General features: G+C 47.6%; 2 protein-coding genes and 1 pseudogene across 3 annotated transcripts in view; 2 read left to right on the forward strand and 1 right to left on the reverse strand.

Annotated features, from left to right (window-relative positions):
* Window positions 1–8: 8 nt before the first annotated feature.
* Window positions 9–9322, forward strand: DTX3L (deltex E3 ubiquitin ligase 3L). The gene is made up of 5 exons (XM_059727439.1): window positions 9–233; window positions 965–1197; window positions 3465–5030; window positions 5995–6212; window positions 7728–9322. The coding sequence occupies exons 1-5, from the start codon at window positions 53–55 to the stop codon at window positions 7795–7797; spliced, it is 2268 nt and encodes a 755-aa protein (XP_059583422.1). The 5' UTR covers window positions 9–52; the 3' UTR covers window positions 7798–9322.
* A 7479-nt stretch (window positions 9323–16801) lies between these two features.
* On the reverse strand, window positions 16802–16981 carry LOC132250461 (U1 spliceosomal RNA; annotated as a pseudogene).
* Window positions 16982–19078: 2097 nt separating this feature from the next.
* The window catches only part of LOC132243191 (protein mono-ADP-ribosyltransferase PARP14-like), a 43652-nt gene continuing 37261 nt past the window's right edge, over window positions 19079–25469 (forward strand). Inside the window, exon 1 of one of the 2 annotated variants that reach the window (XM_059727445.1) lies at window positions 19079–19208. In XM_059727445.1, the coding sequence (XP_059583428.1) occupies window position 19208 (1 nt within the window). In that variant the 5' untranslated portion in view covers window positions 19079–19207. Of the gene's footprint in view, window positions 19209–25227; window positions 25459–25469 lie in introns of those variants that run through there. The other variant, XM_006265883.4, reaches the window with a different exon arrangement.

Genomic DNA, 25469 nt, shown 5'->3' on the forward strand with positions numbered 1-25469 from the left:
TTCCCTTCCCTTCCCTTCTCCGCCCGCCCGCCCGCCGCAGCTCGGTCCGGCCATGGCCGCGGCGCCGGGCCCGGCCGCGCTCCGCGTGCGAGTGTCGGCGCCGTCGGACGAGCGCCTGGAGCGCAAGCTGCAGCTGCACTTCCAGTCCCCGCAGCGCTCGGGCGGCGGCGAGTGCAGCCTGCGCCCCGGCCCCGCGCCCGGCACCTACCTCGTGTACTTCGACTGCCCGCAGGGTGAGCCCCGCCAGCCCCCCTCGCCCCCGAAAACATTCAGACAATTAATATTTATCATGCGGCCCTCGATGGCTTGCCGAAACTCAGTAAGTGACCCTGCGCCCAAAATAATTTCCCGCCCTTGATGTAGCGGGTGGCAGCCGTCTGAGTCTTGTATGTGTTGCCTGCTCCTTTCCCCTGATGTAAGGGGGCATAGGCAGGGGACAGGAGGAGTTTTAGAGCAGCCTCTTACAACTCTGCATGTATCGCTTGAGGCGGTGTTTGTGGAAGGGAGGTTTAGGTTCGATATTAGGAAAAACTTTCTTGTAGGAGGGTGGCGGAGCTGCCCAGAGAGGCGGCAGACTCTCCATCCTTTGAGGTTTCTAAGACCCGGGTGGACCGTGTCTTGGCTGGGATGCTTGGACTAGCTGACCTCATGAGGTGCCTCCCACCCCTCGCTTTCTATGATTTTGTGCCTCTAAATCTCGGAGGGAGGAACAGGGCCTTCAAGCCTGCCTTGTCCGGACGCCACCCCCTTGCAGTTACAGGGGCTGGTTTCTGGCCTCCTTCACCCTGGTAGACTCTCTGGCACCTCTTATGACAGGCTGGAAAACTCTTTGGGGTTTGGTACGTGTTGCATTTTGGGGGAGGATGTGCCCCAGGCACTACAGCCTTTCTGGCTAGCTGGGGTTCATCAATCTGCTAAGCCATTCCTGATGTTTTCCCCCCAATTTGTTCCCAAATGGCTCTAGCAAAGGAACGGGTAAAATCACGTAGACATCATGAGATACGGGTGGGCGACAGAAATGTGGAGATCTCAATTGAGCCAGAGTCGGATGCAGCAGATCCTGGGGAAAGCCAGTCGGCACCGCTGTCCTCAGGGTTATCTGCTGCTTCGGGCTTCTTGCAACCTCAGAAGAGTACTGCTAGCCAACGCCTGGGTGAAGAACGTGACAGCAGTTCATCTAGCGCTTTTACTGACAAGGTACGTCCAAAGATGTATGAAACACTGGTTCTCTGAAGTCTGGTAATGTAACACAGCTGTGGCTAAGCTTCCATAAAGCAGTTAGGGGAAAAGAGCTTGTTTCACTTTCTAGCAAAAATTGAAAAGCTGGAAATGGTTATTGTACGTTGAATTTGTAAACTTCATACTCAACGAATATGAGCAGTCATCCACATGAGGTGGGCACATTAGCAGGGGGGGAAAGACTGCAGAAAGACTTGGATAGGTTGCAGGGGTGGGCTAACAAAAACAGGATGCGTTTCAATATGGATAAGTGCAGGGTGCTGCACTTGGGCAGCAGTAACCAGCAGCACACTTATAAGATGGGAAACTCCCTTCTTGAGAGCACGGAGGCAGAAAGGGATCTTGGAGTCATCATTGACTCCAAGATGAACGTGGGCCGACAATGCGGGGTCACGGTCGGCAGGGCTAACCGGACCTTATCGTGCATCCACAGGTCCAAGTAGGTCCAAGGAGGTGATCCTCCCCCTCTATGCGACACTGGTCAGGCCACAGCTGGAGTACTGTGTCCAGTTCTGGGCACCCCACTTCAAGAGGGATGTGGACAACATTGAGAGGGTCCAGAGGAGGGCCACCCGCATGATCCGGGGACAGCAGGGCAGACCCTACAATGAGAGGCTATGGGACCTGAACCTGTTCAGCCTTCACAAGAGAAGGCTGAGAGGGGACCTTGTGACCATCGATAAATTCACTAGGGGGGACCAGAAGGGTTTGGGGGAGACCTTGTTTCCCCTAGCGCCCCCCAGGATAACAAGGAATAATGGCCACAAGTTGTTGGAGAGTAGGTTTAGATTAGACATCTGAAGGCACTACTTCACAGTCAGGGTGGCCAGGATCTGGAACCAACTTCCAAGGGAAGTGGTGCTGGCTCCTACCCTGGGGGTCTTTAAGAAGCGGCTCGATGCCTACCTGGCTGGGGTCATTTGAGCCCAGTTTTCTTCCTGCCCAGGCAGGGGGTCGGACCTGAAGATCTACAAGGTCCCTTCTGACCCGACTTCTAGGATTCTATGATTTCTCCACTTAGCATAGAAACAGAGAATAGTGGGGTGATTTGGGTGGGGAGGGGATGACAGAGCGGTAAAGATTTCCATCTCTTTTGTGTTTGTGGCATGCCCAGGTCCCCTGAAATCTAGAAACTCATTCTGTTTTTCAGACCCAGTTTGCGCACTCTGATCCTGGGTCTGGCTTGCTATTGAGTGACTGAAGGCCTGGGCATGCAACACATTTACACAGCAGTCTAACCTGCCTTTATATTTGTGTAATGAAAAAGTGGGGGGGAAGGATGTGGCTTAGTTCTACACAAGTGTAGTTTAGGAAAACTAAGATTTACCCCAGAAAGAAAAAAAACTACAGCAGAAATACACCAGTGCAAGTTGCACCACTGAGGTGTTGTGGGTCTGCACTTAACCTGGGGTAGATATTTATTCAATGCAACTAAACTATTACCTGTTCCCCTGCCACCTAGTTAGGCAGTGTTATAATAGCACATAGGCAGTGAGCAAACCTTGGGATGACTGGTTGCCTGTCCACTCTAGATCCTGGTTTAACTGACACTGGTAGAAAAACTGATTTAAATTAAGCCACTGTTAGCAGGTCATATGTCTTGGTCCTAAGGTTTGTTTATTAGAGGTTTTCTAAGGAATGCCATCAGACAGAGACTCCAAAGTGTATCGTAAGATATTTTGTATGTCGTGTTAACATCTGCTTGATTTCAATTTAAGAAAAAAGCATGGGTTTTCTTTATATTGCCACTGTCCATCTCAAGTGAGCGCATAGAAGATTTGCCACTGCCTGCATGCACATTTCAATAGCAGTATACATGTATTAATAGACGATTATACGCAGGAATATTTACTTGTAGAAAGAACAGAGTCATTCGGACTGCTTAGAAACAGTATTGAACAGGGGCTGGCAAGTTATGGCCCACAGAGCCATTGGATTTGGTCTGGAGCCAGGAGGCTTTGCCCGAGCTGCACGGCCAGGTACTCTCCATGTCACGCCATAGATGCACAGCAGGGAGAAATGGCAGTGACAGCGCCAGCCAGGTCGTAGTGCCTGGGGCCTAGGCTGGGTCATTCTGGCCTACTACCAAAGAAAATCACTGACCGCTGGAATAGAAAGCTTTTTTAAAAAGTATGTATTTTATATATTTATAAAATATTTGTGAAGCAAGCTGAGAGTTTTAAAAACTGTGCTGCTGATGTCTCTTTATTTTCTTTCGCTTTCAGATTTTTCTCCATGTGTCTGCCACCTTGAATACCCACCTGTTCACTAAGCAGCAAAGGGAGGAAGTGATCAGTATGTACCCAGGCTTAAAACCAGAAAAAAATCCTATTGACCATGGGATTGAGAAAGTGACAGGAACCTATGCAGATATTGAAAAAGTGTATCGCCGCTTTAATCAGCTCCTCGTAAAGAATGACCAACGTACTGATTTTTTACATGCTGAAGGAACGAAGGAGTTGGAAGATAAGAATGGTGTGGATGGAGCGAACAGTATTGAAGTGCAGTCAGCTCTCTATGAATACTTTAACCATGTCTGCCAGAAACAAATTCAAGAATTACAGCAACGTTTCAGTGTAGAGATAAAAAGCCAGGAACAAGACAACGGGCTCGTTTCAGTGTACTTCCTATCTGCTGGGAATCGTGGGTTGGCAGAAAATGCTAAACAGTCTTTTATCACTGCTTTTCAGAAAGCAGTAGTAGATTTGAAACAAGAGAAAGTGGCGTTTGCAAATAGTTCTGAGTCGGATGAAGCAGTACAGAAAGTACACACCAAGTTTAGGGATATTCTTGCCAAAAAGCATGGGAATACAGTAATACTCCGGGGTCCAGCAAATGAGATCAAAGTGGCAAAAACATTTCTAGAAGAGAAAAACATGAACAGCCCAGTTGAAATAAATATGAGAATAGGAGCTGGATATTACACCCATAAAAATGGAATTGAAGTTGATGCTACTGAATTTGAATTGGCAGAAACTATGTTAAATAAAGAAATTGAAGAGATAACAGTAAATTTTGATACTACAATGGAAAAAAAGCCCTGTCTACATAGCCGGAAATTGCGCATTATATTTAAGCCTAAGAACAAGGATTCCGATATGTCTTCACATGCATATGAAAGCTTCATCACTACATTTCAGGTTATTTCATCAATGATCGTTCAAAAAACCCTTCCATTGAAGCTTCCAGCTGTTCAGGGAAAAGAACTGAATAAATACCTTGATCACCTGCGATCAGAAAACTTACATGTAATAATCAGGGGAAAGGAAGACAAACTCCTTTTAACTGGTTTATTGGATTCCGTGCTTGTTGCTGAAAAGTGCATATTCAACTGGCTGGAGAACTCGACCCAAATGAAAACTGAAACAGCTCCAATTAAAACTGGAACAGCCTATGGCGCCCAACAGTCTCATGGGGCCAACTTTACAGTGACAGCAGGAGTATCGCAGGAAACTTATAGAGGAAAAACAGATAGATTATCTTCCGAAGAGCAATCTAGACCAAAGGCAGAAGGAGAAGAGCAAGCCCAAGAGAGCTGTGCTATTTGCATGGATAAAATCAGTGAAAAAGTAACACTGTCAAAGTGCAAGCATGAGTTTTGCAAAGCATGCATTGATAGATCAATGCAGTATAAGCCAGCCTGTCCTATCTGTAATACTTTCTATGGATGTGCAAAAGGCAATCAACCAGATGGATCAATGTCTACCTCCACTGTATCTTATTCACTTCCTGGTTATCCTAAATGTAGTACCCTTGTGATCAGCTATCATATACCAAATGGAATTCAATCTGTAAGTATATTTGAAGGTGATATATGATGTTTCTCAATTTTAAAAAATAGAACTCTAATGTGAATTCAATATTGTTCATCCATTTATTTTTATATCCTAGAAAGACTGGGGGGTTTAACCTAGTAGGTATTTAATCCAATAATTTTTGTTAGGCTCAGGTACTCTGTTAGGTTCAAGTAATACAAAGCTTAGGTTTTGAAAGAGTTATCAAATCAAGTCACACTATATTATATTTCTTCAGACAGTACTATGAATATGCAATAAAATGTTTGATCGGGGCTACAATGAAAACCCTACAAAAATCCAATATTAACCAATCAGGAGTAAAAGATACAGCCAAGTGGTAGGCCTCGGTTGTATGCACGATGGGCCTGAGCTTCCCTTTCACGTGTGTGAAAGAATCCAAACTAACCCAGTCAAAATCAATAGAAAAGTAAGGTGTAAAGATGCTGTGAGAGGAGATTCTTGGGCCTTGTATTGGATTACAGGAAGATGAAGGGTAGGAATATCAGTGCACTGGAGGGATGAGAGGCTTCAAGAAGAAGCCATCCAAGGAGATGGCCCCTTACTTGAAGCCCTCACCTTCATGTCATCCCATCAGTGCATTGATAAGTGCTTGACACAATGAGTCCTGACTAGGAACCTTACTTACTGCTGCAATAAAAATAGTAGTGTCACTACCATACAAAAAGATGGTGTGAATGGGAAAAACAAAGGATGAAAGGAAGAGAGATCAGGATAGCAGGAACACGATATATAGAAACAGCAATGGATGGGAAACTAGAGGAGAGGAGAGAGAAACCTTGATAGCCGAGGAACAAAATAAAAAATTAGGTACGCTGAGATTTTGAGGAGAATGAAGGAGCTGAAGGACAGTTGGAAGAGCTGAGATGTAAGATTCATTTTTGTCACACATTTCTACCATATGTCACACTCATCTTTTACTGTATATTTTACCAAACAGAAAGATCATCCAAACCCAGGGAGACCATATAGTGGGGCTCATCGAACAGCATACCTACCTAACAACAAGGAAGGAAGAGAAATTCAGGAGCTGCTTGAGAAGGCTTTTAATCAAAAGTTGATCTTCACAGTGGGTCAGTCGCGTACTTCTGGTGCAAATGATGTTGTCACCTGGAATGACATTCACCACAAGACACAGACACATGGGGGACCACAACAGTGAGTATTTTATTTTTAAGCAGTTTTGCTGTGCAACAGGGGTGCTAGACTATCTGCTTTCAGCCTTGCATGCACCTGAGCATTTCGACATTTAGCCCCAGTGCATACCGGTCACACGCCTGAGCAGATCTTGACACTCACTCTCCCCATCTTTGCACCTTGCATTGCCATTTACATTGGTACTGAGTGCCTGTGCACAAACCTTGTTATAGTACATTGGTAGTTATACAACTTCTGCAAACTCCCATCCTCCAAGAATTGTGTGTTCGGTCACTCATGTCAAAGAGCTAGTTTGAACAGGGAGCATAGGCCTTCTTGCTGCAACAAGGCAATTAGTCCATCAAATGCAATACTATGTCATATCCTTCAATTATATTTGGACCATTCATGGTACCATCTGTCATGCATCAAGCCATTTGCCTATTAGCTGTGCAAGTGCCAAAAAGCATCCAAGTACTTAGCTATGATCTGTTCTGGACATAAATTGCCCCCCCTCATTCAGAACAGGCAGGTATGAGAGTAACCAAGATTATATAGAGCTTGTCTCAATCCCATCACTCTTTTCCCCCCCCAGGAACTGACATCTTGACCCAGGGTGCAGCACATGCTATGGGTACAGAGTGAAAACTACTGTATAACATTCTGTTAATGTGGTGTTGTGTCACGTGACCCATGGAGCTGGGAAATGGAGCAAACAGGGCTGATGCTTGCCAGTGAAATCCAGGCGCACAGCCCAGCTTGTGGCCCATACTGATGGCGGGAGGTGGGCAACAACTACGGTAACCTTTATGGCAGAAGCGGGCAAAATACAGCCCATGGACCAGATCCAGCTCACCAACTGATTGGATCCAGCATGCAGGTGGGCACCTGCCAAGTAAATGGATCTGGCCCATCCATTGGGTGGGTGGGCAGCTGCTCTGGTTCCAGCAGCTGCTCGGTGCCAGGCAGCTGGAGCTGCTTCCTGCGTGCTGGGGGCACTTGATTTCTCTCCCTTTCTCTGTCTCTGGGTGAGGGCTGCCACCAGTGCAGAAGTGGTAGCATGAATGTACCTGCAGCTGCAGCATGCCCCGCTCCGCCCCCCACCTTCTGAGTCCAGACCTGGCAGCTACTAGCCGAGTACACATCTGCCCAAATGTGGCCAGAAGCTTCCAGGTTAGGTCCGTGGGTGCGGAGGTAGGCTTGCTACAGCTGGGGGTGGGTTCAGACTCCCACTCTGAGACACCTGGACAGCTCACCACAACTCTTTAAGTGGCCCGTCGCCTTAAATAATTGCCCACTCCTCCCATATGGCCACCCTCACCATTTGCCTTGCTGCTGCTGCTTGCCTTGCCATCACCGCTTGTCCCCCTACCACAACTGCATCCAAATCCAGACCACAAGACAGTGCAAGTTGGATATCCCTGGATTAAAGTATGTAAGTGCTTTAGGAGATGTGTGGGGAAGATGTTGGGCTGTTGCCAGCTGCTGTTTTAGTATACACATAGCCCAAATACTCGTTCTTCTTTTTTCCTTTAGGTTTGGGTACCCTGATCCAAATTATCTGAAACGTGTTCGGGAAGAACTGAAAGCAAAAGGAATTGAATAGAGAAACATAACAGCTGAGTATGCTTCAGTTATAGTCATTGAAATATATAGCATTTAGTTGAGCAAGATGATTACAAATGCAAGTATAACATTACAATGCTTCCCCTCCCCCTTGCCTAAGACAGTCATTCTGCTATTCTTACACATGACAGAATTTGGTTTTACAGTTGCAATAGGCATAATCAGATAAGGCTGCTGATGTGCTTTGGTTCCCCTATATATGCCTTATCCTATAAACCATTAGTTTATAGGGGCTGAAATTGTTTACGAAGTTGGGTTGAATTCAGTGAATAGTTTTGTATGGGGGGGGAGGGGAAGAAGTTGAAAATGCCACTTTGTTTCTTTGCTTCGATACCCAAGTGAAACATTTCATTTAAATTTTCATTCCAAAACTGCACTTTTCATTTAAAAATTACCTGAATGAAAAAAAATTTTAAATATCTATTAAGTATCCTAAAACAAAAATGTTTCCTTTTAAATCAAATGAAACACTTCAAATTTAACACCCTCCCACCCCACCTACCCACTCAGTTTCTGTCACTTGGACAAAAATCCTGCACTGAATTTTTTCCATTCCTTCAGTATGGCCCCATATTTTGAAAAAAATCCATTAATTCACCCAGCTATGTGCTCTCTTCAGCTCCTTATAAGACATCCATCCCCCTGGAATCAACGCACCTTTGGTGAAAACTCTTTAAACAGAGGTAACCAACATCTATCACATGCGGTTCATCCCCTTTTGTCCTCACTCCAGGAAAGCTGCATGAAAGTTTTATAAAAACAGGAAGTGTTGTGGGGTTTTTTTGCAGTAATGAAGTGTATCGAACATGGAAAGTGCTAATGTGTGATATGATTTTGGAGTCTGTTTCACAGTTTTCAGGTGTGCTAAGTGCCAAAAACTCCAGCTGAACACATTAGGACCCCAGGTGCCCACCACATTCCAAATTAGACAGCTCCAAGTCTTTGATTATGTTTAAGAGCCTAAAGATAATGCATTTTAAGCCATTTAAATTTATATTTTCTTTTGCTGGTAATTACAGCATATCTGCTAGTACGTAGGTAAGGGATTCTCGGCTGACATAGCTTTGATTCTATTAGACATGTACCTGTTGATATTCTACACCAGTGGTGTCCAACCTTTTTGGCAGACTTGCCCCAACTTGGGGAAGTGCCCCCACCCCAAGCCAGGTTAACCCTTCCCTAGCCCACAACCACTAGTTTTGAGTGGCGAGCAAGAATCCAAAGACCTGAATTTGGTGGCAGCTGCAGGGCCAGGGAAGAGCTAACCTGACTCTTGGAAGTGACATCTGATGCCTCCTCTCCATTTACAGAGCACACAGGGCTGCTGTAACACACATATCAGCTGTCTGTGGCATGTGAGCCATGTATTCCCCATCCCTGTTTTACATTGAAACACATGCATCTTAAATTTTCGCTGCTATTATAACACACGTGGCTTTGACTTAGAGCAGTTGGTAATCGTTAATTAGCTGTACTGTTATAAAATAAAAATATTGTCATCTTTAGTTGTGTGATGTCCTTTTTGCTGTTCCACATAATCTAATTTTGTAAGCTTCTACCATGTAGGGTGCTAACATGTACATTTAAAATGTTCATAAGATTTGTATAGTGCCGGGGTGTGCTCTTTGCTGTACAGCACTAAAGGAAGACAGAGTCTCTGCTCCAAGGACTTTTTAATCCATTGAATGAAGTCAGTGGGACTGAGTCACAGATCTCGGCAGTAGGATTAAACACACCTTTTAATGAATTTAGTAAATAATGACAGCAGACAAGGGAGGGAAGGATTGGTTACAAGATGCAGCAAAATAAGATTTTATGCCCATGCCCAGAAAACCCTGCAAGCTATGCAGATGTCCTGAAAATACCCTCCAACCTAGTTTTTGAAGACGGGGATCTGGGAAGAGGAGAGACATGCCTCACCCTACATATCTTGGGAGCCTTTGAGAATGAAATGCCAAGGTAGATGGAGAACAGAGCCATCCTGCAAATGGGTAATAGACTTTAATACTTTTGTGGATTAGCACCGCGATTTGATACTAGTAAGCTTCCAGTTCAACCTGAGCTTTATCTCAGCTGAAAGCTCACAAAATCTGGAAAGAGCTGAGCCATATGTGGTCTCAAAGTTAAAGATTATTCATATCTGCTAGTCTTTACCATTCAGGTGTTATTCATGGAGAAGAGTGGCCGTTTCTGTTACTGGTTACGCTAAAGTAAATTGAACATTGATTACAGGTACCAAGGAATGAATAGAGACTGAATAAGGTTTTGGAATAGAGCATCAGATGTTGGTCTAAGGACGCAGGCAGACAAGGTTCTCTGGGTAGCTGTGATATCTTTTATTAGACCAACTAAATCTTTGGAAAAATTGATCTTTGCAAACTTTCAGGCACAAACACGCTTCTTCAGGCATAGAGAGAGTCTGGTGGTGTTTTGTCTGCTCTCCTGGGTGGAATAGAAGCCAAAATGCAAAATGCAGGTCTGTGAAAATGCAAATATGTAGCAGCAAGGATCAGAGGGAATGGGAGACCATAGGTGTGAGACAGGAGGTGGTGGGGGAAGGGGGAATGTCAACCTAGTGATAAAATGTAGCTGGTAAAATGCAGAAAGGTTACCTGGGTTTATCGGATGTCAGGCAGGTTATAATGTGCCATAAATCCAATGCTTATATTTAGTCCAGACAAGGTTCTTTGGGTGAATCTGATATCTTTTATTAGACCAACTTAAATAGTTGGGGGAAAAATTTTTTTAGCAAGCTTTCTGATTTAAAAACCCATCATCAGGCTGAAGAAGCCTCTGCAGTTGGTGTGTGCTCTACCTCTGTATTTAGTCTGTGATTTTTTTTTTTTTGTATCCAGTAGATTTATGAAGTGAAGTCCGTAGGCTTGTCTACCTCCCTCCCCTCACCACCCCACCCCGCTGGTTCCCAGGCAGCCCCTCCCACACATGCACATGCCCCTGCCACCCCCCACAGGGCAGGGCGTGGATCACACCTGTCCTGCTCCTGAATGCTGTTCCCCACCAACCCAAAGCCTCATAGGGAGTTTTGGTGAGTTGTTGGAGAAGGGGAAGGACTTGGGTGGGAGTGCTGTGGGGCTGGCCCCACACGCTGTCACCATGTGCGGCTGGGAACTGGGGTGGGAGCACAGGGAGCTGCACGCTATGGGGCCCCACTCACTGACACCACATGCAGCTCCAGGGACTGGTACACTCCAGTGACTCTGAGGACCCCCCACTCCACACACCCTCCGACACACCCACCCATCATAACCCCCACACTCTCCCACAGCCCCCACACACACTTCCACATCCTTAGGGTTACTATACGTCCAGGGTTTCCTGGACATGCCCTCTTTTTTGGCCCTCTGTCCTCGTGTCCAGGCGAGTTTTTAAAATGCAAGGAAATATCCGGGTTTTTGCTGGGCACCAGCAGCTTGATTACTTGGGGGGAGCAGCAGGGAAGGTGATTGGCTGTCAGGGGTTACATGCTCGCGCACAGGCTTTGGCAAGCTGCTCCCAGGTAAGAGACGCACAGTGCGTGTGTATGTGCGCATGCGTGTGTATGTGTGCGCAGCAGGGCTGGGGGTGGAGGCAGGGGCTGCAAGGCCGGAGTGCAGGTCACCAGCAGGCCTGGGGAGCAGGGGACTGTGGGTCGAGAGTGAGGGGCACCAGCAGGGTTGAGGGGGCTGAGAGATGCGGGTTTGGAGTGAGGGGCAGTGGCAGGGCTGGGGGGCAGGGGTTTAGGAGCAAGGAACAGAGGCAGGACACAAGCATGTCACTGCCCCCGCCCCACCATATACCCCGCCTCTACTTCCTGCCCCAGCCCCCCTTGCAGGTGCCTTCTTTTTTGATACTGGAAATATGGTAACCCTACACCCCCCACCATACCCCCAAATACACCCACACCCTCCTGCAGCCCCCACCCCAACCACATACCCCACACCCCTCCACACCCTCCCCCACACACCATACCCACACTGCACACACACCTTCACTCCCCCCACATCATCCCACATACACCCCCTTATCCCCTCACACAAAATTCAAGAGTAAGACTGTATTTTAAACTATGATGAAATCACCTCTAGATACACTATGCAAACACATAAATAAATCAGGACAAAAATATTTTTTTAATAAAATTAAAATAAGTTATAGCAGATGTTTGATTTTTTTTTTTTTTTTTTTTTTTTTTTATAATATGAGTTTTCTTCCGGCTTCAAAATGGCAGTACTCTCCCTCTGAAAAGGAGTATTTCTGGGGCTAGGGGAGGGACTTCTGGTGGCCAAGGTCAGGGGTTAGTGGGTGGGACTCTCAGTCCCAAGGCAGTCAAGGGGCAGGGCTACCCTTGCAGCCCTGGACAGCATACCAAAACTCACCCCTGCCATACACACTTTAGAAGAGGGGTATCACCATCCACAGTCAAGCCTGGATCTGGCAATAGGGGCACTTGCACTTGGGGACGGACAGAAGGGATGGTGGATAGTTCCCCCAACTTCTACCATAAAAGGGGACATGCCTGTTTTAGAGACACTTTCTATCTTCCTCCTTCCATTAGACCAAATCTTCTCCATTAGCATTGCAGGGAAATTTATACAGAGGAAGAGACAAGAACCATTGGATTTTACAGGGTATAGCCCCAATCGAATGGATTAAGAGATGAGCCTAGACTTGCTGTAACCTGCCCTGCAGGTAGCACTGAAGCAGTGAACTGAGTTTTGTTGCAGGCTCTTTGCATGTGGGTTTCTTCACCCAGAAAGCTGGATTTGAACAGAATTCAGGATTATACAGTACACGCGGATCCGTTCTTTTCTCAGTTAGCACAAGCTGCTGTGCTCTGTCTCTCCCTTCTATCAGGATATACAGCAACAGTGCAGCGTGAACCAATATAACTTCTGTCATGGTAACAGTTCTTCTCTTTCTTTGTATTGCCGTGAAGCAATGAGTCTTTAACAAGAGGCCCTATACTTCAGTTTAGCAGAGAAATGAAAATGAAAACTGGTTGCCACAAAACTTGAAAAACAGGAAGTATCAAGGCCAAGTCGTCTAATGCGATGAATATGAAACACACTTTTAGACCGTAGAGGCCCATTTTGTAATGCCAGGAATAGCAAGATGATTTAATCATTTTGGTTTTAAGAGTCCAAAGCAGCAAAACAACTTCAAAAGCAAGAGTTTGCTCCTAACGTACCTCAAAACAATCCCCAAACATTTAACATTATAGGAGTGGCATAGTAGCATCACTGAGTTACTTATCATTTTGTTATGTGCCAGGTGTCTGCCTCCAAGTTATTTGGAAAATTTCTGCAAACCAGTTTATCCCTTTCTGAGAATAAGGCAAGGAAAAATCACTGATTATCACAAGTTTTCTTTAAAAAAAAAAAATCAGCAGTGACCTGTTTTTTGAAATGCTGCAGAAAAGAAACTTGAGATGCAGAAGGGTGAAAGCTGCTAAATCAAGGATGTGCCTATTACCATCCCCGTGAAAATCTGTGCAAAATGGCCAAGTTATGAGCTTGGGGAAAACTACCACTCATGCACACTGAGCAGAGTACTTCCTTACGCTTCACTCCACCAGATAGGCACCAGGAATAAGATCAAGGAGCCTGGGTCTGCTTTTCTCTTAGTGCTTCATTCTGCTGACACCCTGGTAATGAGGAGAAAACCACCTGAATCGAATGCAGATGAGATGGGAGGTGACTGAGACAAAGGGCTGGGAGCGAGGGAGCTGCCGTGGAAGACTGGGATGGGAGGAAACGAGGAGGGGACTGGAAGTCAGTAGTGGAAGATGCTGAGGATGGATGAGGGGTAGGTGTATGATGGGCAATGCAAAAGGACACGAAGTAGGTTAGTAGCCAGTAGGGCATGCTAAGGCAAGGATGTGGCTGATATCTTGCCCCTTTCCAGAGCAATGTTATAGATTTCTTTTTAAAAACAATTATCCTGTACCTTTTATCAGCTAAGGCCTATTGGACCCACTCTGGAAGACTCAGGAGACCCAGATTCAGTTCCCTCTGTCTGGGGACGAGGGGTGGTGTTCAAACCCATAATTTTTCCCTCCCAAGGAAATACCCAGGTGGAGGTAATATATAGTTACCCTCCCACTTTCATTTCCAGTGGGAAGATCTTGGCTTTACGCCCACTTTATGGAACTGGAGACTCCTCCCTAGCTTGCTCCTGCGGCCGTATGGCTGAGGGCAAGCAAAACCCGGGGGGTATCCAAACTCCAAGCCTCTGGGTTTAGACCTGCACGTAGGGTGCCTGCCAAATGATTTGAAAACATCTAAAGCCCTAAGTGGGGATAGAGCATGTCTGCTGGTCGTAGAACCACATATGGTTCTTGGATGATTCACAGATTTGGAATTGATTTGGCTGAGGACACGAAAAATTTTCCTTAAACAAGAAACAACCCCCCCCCCCCCCCCCCCGAATCCCCAGGTTACTGGCAAAGTGGGAGAGCCACTCTGCACTCCTCTACCTGTACTTTTATCTGCAGAAAGGAATGCACGATCCATGGGGCAAGAAGAGTGTGCAAGGGAGCCTGGCATTCAGGACAGGAGAATTGTCGTCCTGGCCCCTTTCCCATCACTGCTTTTGCATTTTACAGCCATTAACGGAAAACAGAAATAACCCACCTCCTCCTCCAGGTCTATTTTGAAATGAAAGAAAACAGCTACTTCTGCATTTTATAAGGAGCAAAGTCCCACGCAGAAGCCGAACAGCGGGCACTTGGTGGAACTTCCCGGCCAGAAGGTGACACACACCTGTAGTCAGGTGCCTTCAGATGGTACGTGGCTGCTGAGCAGAGTGTCTCTAGATCATAGTGGAAGACTTGGTGCCTAAAATTTGCCTGTGTCCTGCACCCTGTCTAGCTCTAATTGCCTCCAGACCACACGAACCCTCATATCCAGGTTTCCATAATCAAATTAAGAACAGTGCCAGATAATTGCAGATAATCTATTTAAAATGAACAGATATCATCCACAGGTAAATTGAGCTGCAGCAGTACAAGGCAGGTGGCTTTGAGAAGAGAGAAAAATATAAGGAGCTTCTTAATTAGAAAGACAATAGTGAGATGCCTGCTTAAGCCTCTGGCTGCCCATTCTCATCGGGTGCAAACTGAGATCAATAAGGAGCTGCTTCTTGACCTTGGACTGCTTTTAGCGTATCGTTTTCCTTCAGCCAGTTAGAGAGGCAATTCCACACCACTTTGTCTTTAATTCACATTGATCTCCTTAGGAAAACTCCCATCTGACAGATTAACCAAACCTTTTTTAAGCCCCTGTCGCAGAATGAAAAATCAAAGAGTCTCTCAAAGTCTCTCTAGCTGGCTCCTGGGGCCTTATGGCTGAGGGCAAGCAAAACTCGGGGGCATCTAAACCTGAAGCCTCCGGGCTTGGGCCTGCACATAGGATGCCCACCAAAGGTTTTGGGAACATCTGAAGCCCCAGATGGGGGTGAAGGATGTTTGCTGGTGGTATGGTTCTGGACTGACTCACGGATTTGGAATGGATTTGGCCAATTTGGCTGGGAATACAGAAAATTAAAAAAAGGGAAAAAAAAGTATTTCCCCCCATCCATCTCCCTGAGGCCCCATAGGGGTTTCATTTTCCACCAGCGACAACCCAAGTTCTGCAAAAAATGTGGGGAGGAGGGCTACCTGATTGCACAATGCACAAAGTCTGTGCCGCGTGCAAGGAAAAGGGGCGTGAAGCCAAGGAGTGTGACCAGGAATGGAAGTGCAATCTGTGTGGAAAAGAGGGGCACATCTTTAAAGGGTGCCCCTCTAATGTAGGGAAAGAGGAAAACAAGAAAGACTCCAGGACGTGACACCCCCCCCCATCCCACCCCCGCCACAACACCCAACTGCAACCAAGGGGGCAGAAACAGAGAGGAAGGGGGCAGAAAAGTCCCAGAAGGGGAGGAGGCAGAAGGCGAAACCCTCTCCGAAAAGGAGACACAAACCCACGCTTAGGAAAGTATGATAGCCTTGAGAAGGATGGTTGAGGAACTCGGAAAACAGGACAGGGAGGGCAAACTGGCTGAAGAAATGGAAAGGATAGAAAAGGAGGAGAGAGAAGGGGAAACCCAAACCCCCCAAGGGGGGAACCGGGAAAGAGCCCCAGAAGAGGAGGAAAGTGAAGGCTCTGACATGGAAGTCCAGGCAGGAAAGGGGGAGATCCCAGAGACCCTGGAGGAAAAATCAAAGCCCCTGGGTAACCCCCCACTACCGAAAGAGAAGCAGGTCCCCCTGAGCACAGACTAGACAGCAAAAAGGGCCATGATCCCAGAAAGAGCCCCGCAAACAGACGGTAGGATGGCCATTGAGGTACCTCAAGAATAGAGGACAGATTTATTTAGTGCAACTGTCCCCACCACCATGAAGGCTGCATGCCTCCAAGGCTGGGGAGGGGCATGGCGAGCTCCTGCAGGCAGTGGCGGCGGTGGTGGGGGCATGGCGGTGGCGAGCAGGGAGATCACACAGGCAGCCACGGTGGTATCAGTGGTGGGCCAGGTGGTGGTATTGGTGGTAGCAGTGGGGGAGTGCTGAGCAGTGAAAAATAGAGGACATAAAGGCATCTGGTTTCATATCAGTAGAGGACAGAGGACCAGAAAACCAGACTGTCCTCTATAAAGCTGGATGAATGGCCACCCTAACAGGTGGACCAGATGGGTCTGGAGAGGGGAGAGAGGACTAGTCCAAGTACCCCCAGGGGTACACGTACCCCCAGTTGACAATCCTCAACAACCAACAAGCCCCTAAGGATGGGGAACTTACTCTTGGGCTATGTCTTTTTAGTAAGCTTGCTCCTAACATGCAATTACAGGCAAAAAAAGCAAAACAACTTACTACAATGGTGCAAATCCACAAAAGCCCCATTTCTTGAGTCTATAAAAATGGGATTTGAAGAGTCTTGGTAAACTCATACAATCTTTGACAAACCCACAAAAGTTTTTCCCAGTCTACTTTTTGCACCACTCAGCCACGGAAGATTACAGATGCAGTCCCCCACTACCACAAATTCCACAGTCAAGTTTCCTGCATGTAGGGAAATCGCAGGAATCAGCACAGCCAGAGTGTGAGGGATGAACCTCACCCTGGAAAAACTTTTTTTTTTTTTGCCTCTATCTTCAAGATCATAATGTCTTCCCTACCAGGTAAGTATGCTTGAATGGGGCTGGGCTACGGTGCCACCCCCATAGCAACACACACCAAATGCAGGCAAGTGCATGCAACTCCCCACCCCGCTCTTGCCTATGCAAGTATCTGCTCCCTCCTAGCTAATCTTCACTTCTTCCACACACCCCATCCCATGCTAGGCCCCGCTTCTATGGCTCTCCATGCCCTGTTCCCATACTGCCCCACACTCATGTAGTTCCCTACCATATCAGCATACAAGCACCCATGCCCTGCCCACTCTGCTTTCATCATCAGACTCTCCCTGCCCCCCTGGGCTGCAGGCAGGGCTGTGCCCCTGGGCTGCAGGGACTGATCCTGCCCTGGAGCTGTGGGCAATGCTGCTCTGGGGCCAGGAGGGGTGGAAGAGTCTGCTGCAAGGATCCCAGCTGGCCTCTGACAGCCAGAGTTCAATGGGTCTCCCCCTGGTTATGTCCCAAGCACCCTCCAGCAGCACCCTGGGGCAGAACCACTGGCCTAAGACATCCAGCATTTGATCACAGGAGTTTCACAGGATTTTATCCCGAGTCTGGCTCGGGGGCGTCTCCACCTTTCCAGGGTCAAGGCGAACCCCCAGCACCACTTCTGAACCAGTGGCACAGTGGGATTCAATCATGGGCCAATATCAAGTTTACTCAGTGGTCATGTCTACATGAGACACTGACTGCGCAGTTGTTACTGTGCCATCATTTAGCACTTGCATGACCAAGTACTAAATGACTGCGCAGTAACCCGTGTTACACTGCAGTAGCATCCTGGCACAGTTGCCTTGTGACACTTACTACACAGTAGCTCATTACTACCACACAGTAGCGTTACATCACAGTTCGTGCCTGGCAATGCTACTGCACAGTAGTAATGAGCTACTGCGCACTAGTAATGAGCTACTGTGCAGTAGTAAGGAGCTACTGTGCAGTAGTAAGGAGCTACTGCACAGTAAGCGTTTTGCGTAGACATGGACAGTTGGTCTAATAAATGAGATCACAATTCCTGAAATAACCTTGTCTGCCTATGTCCTTAGATGTACAGGGCTAGTTGGTGTAATAAAAGATATCCCATCTACCCAAAGAACCTTGCCTGCGTATCCCCCATCATTATAAATTATGTAGTTCTTTCTTTCTCCTTCATTTACACCTCTGCATCACTAAATGACTCTGACAGCTCATGCTCTCACAGGGGTGTAGGTTGTAGCCATGTTGGTCTAAGGATATAGGCAGACAAGGTTCTTTGGGTAGATCTGATATCTTTTATTACACCAACTCAAATCCTTGGAAAGACCTTTCACAGAAGAGCCGATGAACTTCATCTCATCAACCTCCTTGATACAAAAAATCATAGACTAAATATGAACAGTGGTTTTATGACACATCGTAACCCACCTGCCATCTGACTCCCCAGGTACCTCTCCATTATTTTCCTACTCCATTCACTCCCCTCCCTTCCCTCCAACCTGTCTTGCACCCATTAACTCCTATTTCCATGGTCACTGACTGTCTCTCTTGCATGCAGCCTCTGGCCTCTTTACTATTCCTTCCATCCAACTGCAGACACTTCCCCAGCCTGACAAAGGATATAGGTACCCAAAAGCTTGCAAAGAAGAATTGGAGTTGATTTAATAAAAGATATCAGACATGCTCTCAAAGGACACTCAGTTTGTTAATTTTTTTCAAATAGTGTTATGAAATAGGTAGGCCAGATTGAGTCTTAGTTCAGTAGGTGTGGGAACTGGGGAGAGTGTACATATCTGTAAATCAATGAAGACAACCAGTTAACAATAAAAACAGTTAAGAAACTGCTACACAAGACAGTCTATCTTCAAAGTCTGCTCCTATTTAGCACTCCTGGAATATAACAGTGCCAAAGCAGTCCAGCTGGGCCCGTAGGGTACCTAAAACCAAAACCATCCTGCCCCTGAGGAGACACCTGCTGAAGTCTGAAGTCCTGGGCAATTATGTGGAGCTGGAGGTGATTGCAATGTCTCATCAAAGAATTACCAGCTGTGGAAAAGGGCATCCAGACCTGGGAAAGAAACCTGACCACATGGACTAGAGAAGTGATAAATTGGGGTAACTCATGACCTGAGCTAAGCAGCAGTAAGGGCTACAACAGGAAACCATTCAATGAGCTTCTTCAGGCAGGAAAAGGGCCATCTTATATGGAGCCTGCAAGTAATCCTGAGAGTAGCACTGCTGGATGAGAAGAAACTTCAGAAAGCAGTAAGTTGCCAAGAACAGAAAGAGAAGGGGATCCAAGTAACATTGTGTGGGGCCAGTACCTCCTTAGCATTATTTTCAGTGACACAGCTGCTTGGACCTGTAGTACAAGCATGACTTGCTAGCATCAATAAGTACGAGTAACCTCTGGATTAGAGCTGCTTTGTGTGATTAGAAACTAGTTAATTACTTGTACTATACTAATTGCTCGCCTGTTCATTAAGTTGGAAAGATGTGTGAGTGGGGCTGGAGGAAAAGGACCTGATTTCAGGAACAGACCTAGTTTAATGAGGTTCTCTTTTTTGAGGCAGGGCAGAGGCTAAACTTTACTTTGGATTCCCCATAATGCACAATTCATGGAGGAGAGCTCCTGAGTCTGACTTCAATACCATTCACAGTAGTGTTCAGCAAGGTGGATTAAATGGGGTTACGCTCGGATAACAATAGTGCAAGCGCGAAGAAGAGAATCTGTTCTGCTGTCTCCTGTCTGAGGGGTGTGTGGTTGCAGCAAGGGTGCTCCAAGTAATAAATAAATCCAGGGTTTTTAGTTGGGCCTGTCTTGAAGACTTGTTTCAACAACTTCCAGAATGAAGAAATGGGCCTCGTGTCAGTCTGAAGTGGATGGATAAAAGAATAATCTCACATGGTGATGGGTTGAAAAGGAAGATACAGAGAGGATGAATAAGCAGATGAATGCAGGGTAATTTCCCACAGCAGCTGCTCAGTGAGAGGAAATAGTTTCAGCTAAGTGGTAATAAAATGTTAGCTTAATATTTTCGTGTCTGTACTTGGCAAATTCTTGACAAAAAGCCTAAAACAGTGCTAAGGCTGGAATTACAAAGTCAGACCATAAGACTGAGGGAAATCTGAGGCTCCAGGGCCAATGCAAGAGAGTAAGAAACTAATGGTTTCATAATAAAGGTGATGATGAAAGGGGCAAATTCAAGCCTTTTTAGTCATTTTGGTGTAGGCTTTTGTGTCGATATGCTAATTTGGAATAGAAGTAACTAAATTGCTGCTAGTTAACATCAAGGACAAACTAATTTTAGCTAAACTAACTAGTGAGTTACAGGAAAATAGTTAAACATCTTTCTTTAATACAGAAGTGAAAAAACATATAAACCCTTAAGGAAAAAAAAACAACTTCCATGCAACATAATAATGTATATCTCATGAGGTTTTAAATTTAACTTTCAGCAGAAAATATTTCATGTAGCTTATATACCTGTTAGAAGGAAAATACTCGTGCATCTCAGTAAAAATCTTTAGTAGGGTCCATCCAGATATTTGACTATGCACAGCTGCTAATAATCTGCAGAAGAAAATGTCAATTTAATATATTTTATGGTACTGTTTGGCATATTGGTGAATGGAGTATCAAAGCCTATAACAGTACCTAATGCCTTAAGCTTTATAAATCTATAATATGGATATAAATGTACATTTAAAATATAGCTGCTTAGCTCAGATTAGAAGGGGTCAAAATCAATCAAGACTTATTACTATAACAGTCAAACTGAAAACAATGGCTCCTTGCATGAAAAAGCATAATGGCCTTAGTCCTGCAGGGCTGTCTGGTTACGAGATTGGGATGCCACATGCTTTAATATTGGGTTAGCATAAAGGTTGCCTTCAATGAACCACTGTTAACATTTGAATTTACTGGAGCCAGGATTTCACCCTTTGTTTATAAGCTAACAAGCTTCTCCTACATCACTAATTAATCCAGCTTGTAGTAGTGAAAGAGATGCAGGAATCAGGTCTGCGTTTTCTTTATGGGCTTTGCTTGTTTTCTGCATTTGTTGTCTTGAACAACTTTTTGCCACATGTTCTCAGTAATGCAAACAGCCTGGCACCTTGTAGAGCAGCGATTCTTAACCTCGGGCATCCTGCGGGGCCATGAGAACTGCTGAAGTGCTGCAAGGAGCATGAGGATAGAAGCAGGCCCTGCTTGCTCCTCTATCCCCGCTGCCTGGCTCCTCTGCAAGTCACTATATTAATTAATAAATAGGTTTGCTTTTGAAATGGGAGGTTGCTCAACTCGTGAAAGTCACAGTAGACACCCTTGAATCTAAAAAGGTTGAGAACCACAGGTGTAGAAGACTGGTTTGGTTTTAAAGGAACTATTGTCATGTGTTACTCTTTAGAAGAAAAAGTGTAACAGTTTATATTGGTTTTCATAAGCGGTTGTTTTAATCTGAGTTCAATTTCAGTTCCTATATGGGCTAGAAATTTTTCTCTCAAATAACTAGGCCACATCTGAAGATGATGCTTTTGTGCCCACAGATGTCTTTTTCCTGGTAATTTTAAAGGTGTACATTTGTCTGGGGGAAGCAACGGAAACATACTGCATGTTGCCTATTGCCATGCAAAGGGCCAGGAGCAGGGCTGGACACAGGCACGGGCAAAATGGGTGGCTACCCAGGGCCTGGATAGAAAGGGGGCCTGAAAATGGTCATTTTAATAATAATAGTAATAATAATCATCATTTCTGGCAAAGAGGGCCCAATACTAAAAGTTTGCCCGGACCCAGCAGGAGTCTAGGCACAGTGCTGGGCAGGAGTCGCAGCACCCAGTGATCTCTCAGCCAGGGGCAGATCTAGAGTTTCAAAAAGGAAGGTGAGATGTGTCCTCACACATAAAACCATGCACGTTTTTCACCAGTTAAACTGAACTAGAAGCCAGGGGCTTAGGGCTGCGTTCATCTATTTCAGTCGGAAGCAAAAACCAACTATAACGTGATTGGAGCGAGTTAAAACCAAATCGGCAGGGTGATGACAGGGGAGATGTGTGACACAGCACAGGCGGCAGAAGAAAGGATTTGTGGAATGTCGAGACCATTAAAAAAGGAGAGAGGATGGTTAAGTCTCGTGGGACGATGGGGTGGCTGACAATGGGTGATTAAGCCAAGTGATTCCTCATCTCTGCCTGCAGCTGTCAGGCCAGCTGTCACCTCTGCCTGGAGCAGGCAGCAAAGTGGGGAGAGAGGGCTCCAGCACATCCCCTTCTTCCCCTCGCCATCTCGGGTCTTGGCCCACTGAGGTGAGAGAGGACAAGCTGTCATGTCTCCAGGTGGAAGTCCTAAAAAGCACAAACAGATGAAGTTAGCCCAGGTGAAAGACATGGCCAAGACCTGAACCCAGGCGTGTTGAGTCTAGGGTGGCCATCGAGGTACCCCAAGAATAGAGGACAGCTGCATGAACGTTACATGCCTCGTGCTCAGGTTCAGACACGATGGCCAGTTGTGGTGCCTCTGGACACGATGATCTTACGGGAGGGATGCCAGTAGTTTTCTCCCGAGTTGATGTGGATGGGATATGATGTTGTTGGGTCCTGGTCTTTGCTGTCCTTTTATGCTTAGTTTAGGCAGACTTTGCCCCTGACAGCCCACTTAGCCAGCCACCTTGTTGCTGCTGAGTTGAGTCTAGTTACATACATCATGGCTTAGACCAGGGGTGGGCAAAATTTGGCCCATGGGCAAGATGCGGCCCACCAAGCCATTCTATCTGGCCTGCGGGGCCCCTACAAAATTTAGAAAATTAATATTTATCTGCCCCTGGCTGCCTGTCATGCAGCCCTCAATGGCTTGCCAAAACTCAGTAAGCCTCCCTCTGCCCAAAATAACTGCCCACCCCTGGCTTAGATATTAGGGCTATGCAAAATTTCGCTGGCAGTTTCGTTTTGACTCGTTTTGAACTCAAAACAGCGAAATCGAAACGAAACGGAGAGCTTCAAAACGGTCTTGAAACGAAACAAGGCAAGTCGAAAAGTTTTGAAACTTTCAAAACACTTTGAGTTTCAGAGCTCAAGCTGGGCTTGCCTGCAGGGAAACAGAAACTACAGGAGAGGAGGGGGGAAGGAGCGCTCTCATTATTGACTGTGTAGCTGGCCAGTGACTGTCATCCTTTCCTGTGGTCCCTTCCAATTCCAGTGCTCTCGGGGAGGGATGGAAAAACTGCATAAAAGGCAGCATTGTTTGACCAGCCCTGCTTTCTGCCTTGGGGTCAGTTAAGTGAGGGTGCACCTTAACACACACACAGTGTCACCCACCTGTGTCACGAGTTTTGCCTGTCAGCAGCTAGAGGTGCAGGGCCCCAGAACCCAGACTCCCCCTGCACCCATCTCCTTGAAAGCTCCTCGGCAGGGGCCACCACCCCTGCAGCTTTCACCCCGCTGTGGCTTGACACACACGTGACATTGCTTTCAAGACTTTGAGGTGCAGTTTCCCTGAAGCCCCTGCACCGACCTCTTTGAAACTTGGCAGGCTTCATGCCCTCAGAAGGGGCTACCATTCCTGCAAGGTTCATCCAAATCAGGCCAGAAAGGACAGTTATAGGCTGTTTCGAGCTTCCCCATTATAGCCTCCGGGCGCAACGTCAGAACAGCCTGTTTTGATGAAACAAAACAGAACAGCAGTTTCGAATTGAAATTAAATTCGAAACGAAACGCTGTTTCGTCAAAACACAATGGTGCCATTTCACACAGCCCTATTAGACATGCATATGGTAAAACGGATGGTAAGGAGTTACAGCAAAAGCTTTGTTATGCGGCACCCATGGGGAATGGGGGGTGCTGGATAACAAAATATGCTGGTTACCTGAGAGGCCCAAACGGGCGTCTTTGCCTGTTTGGGCTGCCACCCCTCCCACGGGCCCGAGGGATGGGGAGGCGTGCCCTGCACAGGCTGCTGTGCCCCGGAGCGTGGGGGCTCGGTGACACCAGAAGTGTCACGGTGGCACTCCCGATTTTGCTTTTACCGTGCAAGCCAACACGCCGGTTAATAGAGCATGCCAGCTTGTAAAGTGCCGGATAACACAGCTTTTACTGTACTTTGATTTACAACATCCTGCGATGGGAGATAAGGTGTCTGCTTGCTCCTTACCTTCTTGTAGATGATTTGTTTGCTCTTCTCAAGGCTGCTTTCTCAGGAGACTGGGCATGCTCGATACCATATTCATTCAGACATTTATCAAAAATGTATTTTAGGTGATATTCTCGACACAACGAGCTCCCACAGGCGGCTGCAGTAGTGTCGGCGGCAGGGACATAGTGGCGGTGAGCAGGGAGCTCCTGCAGGCCACTGCGCCAGTGTTGGCGGGGAGCATGGCAGTGGTGAGTGGGGAGCTCCTACGGGCAGCCATGGAGGTGTTGGCAGTGGCGAGCGGGGAGCTCTTACGGGCAGCCGTGGAAGTGTTGGCAGTGGCGAGCTCTTACGGGCAGCCGTGGAAGTGTCGGCAGTGGCGAGCTCTTACGGGCAGCTGTGGAAGTGTCGGCAGTGGCGAGCGGGGAGCTCCTACGGGCAGCCGTGGAGGTGTCGGCAGTGGCGAGCTCTTACGGGCAGCCGTGGAGGTGTCGGCAGTGGCGAGCTCCTACGGGCAGCCGTGGAGGTGTTGGCAGTGGCGAGCGGGGGAGCTCCTACGGGCAGCCGTGGAGGTGTCGGCAGTGGCGAGCTCCTACGGGCAGCCGTGGAGGTGTCGGCAGTGGCGAGCTCTTACGGGCAGCCGTGGAGGTGTCGGCAGTGGCGAGCTCCTACGGGCAGCCGTGGAGGTGTTGGCAGTGGCGAGCGGGGGAGCTCCTACGGGCAGCCGTGGAGGTGTCGGCAGCGGGCAAAGCGGGGAGCTCCTACGGGCAGCTGTGATGGTGTTGGGGGCGTAGTGGTGATGATCAGGGAGCTCCCACAGGCCGCTGAGGCGGTGTTTGGTGGTGGGGAGCAGGGAGCTCCCTCAGGCAGTGGTGTCAGCAGCAGGGGTGTAGTGAGGGGGAGCGGGGAGCTCCCGCAGGCGGTGGCGGCGGTGTTGGGCCAAGGGGTGAAAAGCAGAGGACACAAGGGCGTGGGGTTTGCTCTCCATAGAGGAGCAGAAACCCAGACGGTGCTGCAGAAAACCGGACTGGCCGCCCTCCCTGCAAAACCACCCGTGGGTCGTGCCTCGTGCGGGGCCCGTGTGCGCTGGCTGTGCGGGGCGGCGCCTGGCGCGGGACATCCCCTTCCCGGCGGCGGGGAAACGAAACCGAAAGCCGGGAAGGGCGGGCGGGCGGGCGGGCAGGCGGCCGGCCACGGCGATGGCGGCGGAGGGGTGCGGGGCGCGGTTCGCGGTGGTGCTGGAGGGCGCGGCGGGGCCGGCGGGGCTGCCGCGGGCGCTGCGCAACAAGCTGCTCCGCTACTTCCAGAGCGCGCGGCGGTCGGGCGGCGGCGAGTGCGAGCTGCGGCAGCGCCCGGGCGGGCAGCTGCTGGTCTGCTTCGCCGACGAGCGAGGTAGGGGGCCG

This window comes from Alligator mississippiensis, chromosome 4 (assembly GCF_030867095.1).
Source record: "Alligator mississippiensis isolate rAllMis1 chromosome 4, rAllMis1, whole genome shotgun sequence".
NCBI lineage: Eukaryota > Metazoa > Chordata > Crocodylia > Alligatoridae > Alligator > Alligator mississippiensis.

Bases quoted from the DNA above. Each gene is read 5' to 3' on its own strand.
- DTX3L (XM_059727439.1), top strand. From the start codon at position 53: ATGGCCGCGGCGCCGGGCCCGGCCGCGCTCCGCGTGCGAGTGTCGGCG. The intron at 234-964 runs GTGAGCCCCGCC...AAATGGCTCTAG, and splicing joins GTACTTCGACTGCCCGCAGG to CAAAGGAACGGGTAAAATCA. The intron at 5,031-5,994 runs GTAAGTATATTT...TTTACCAAACAG, and splicing joins TACCAAATGGAATTCAATCT to AAAGATCATCCAAACCCAGG.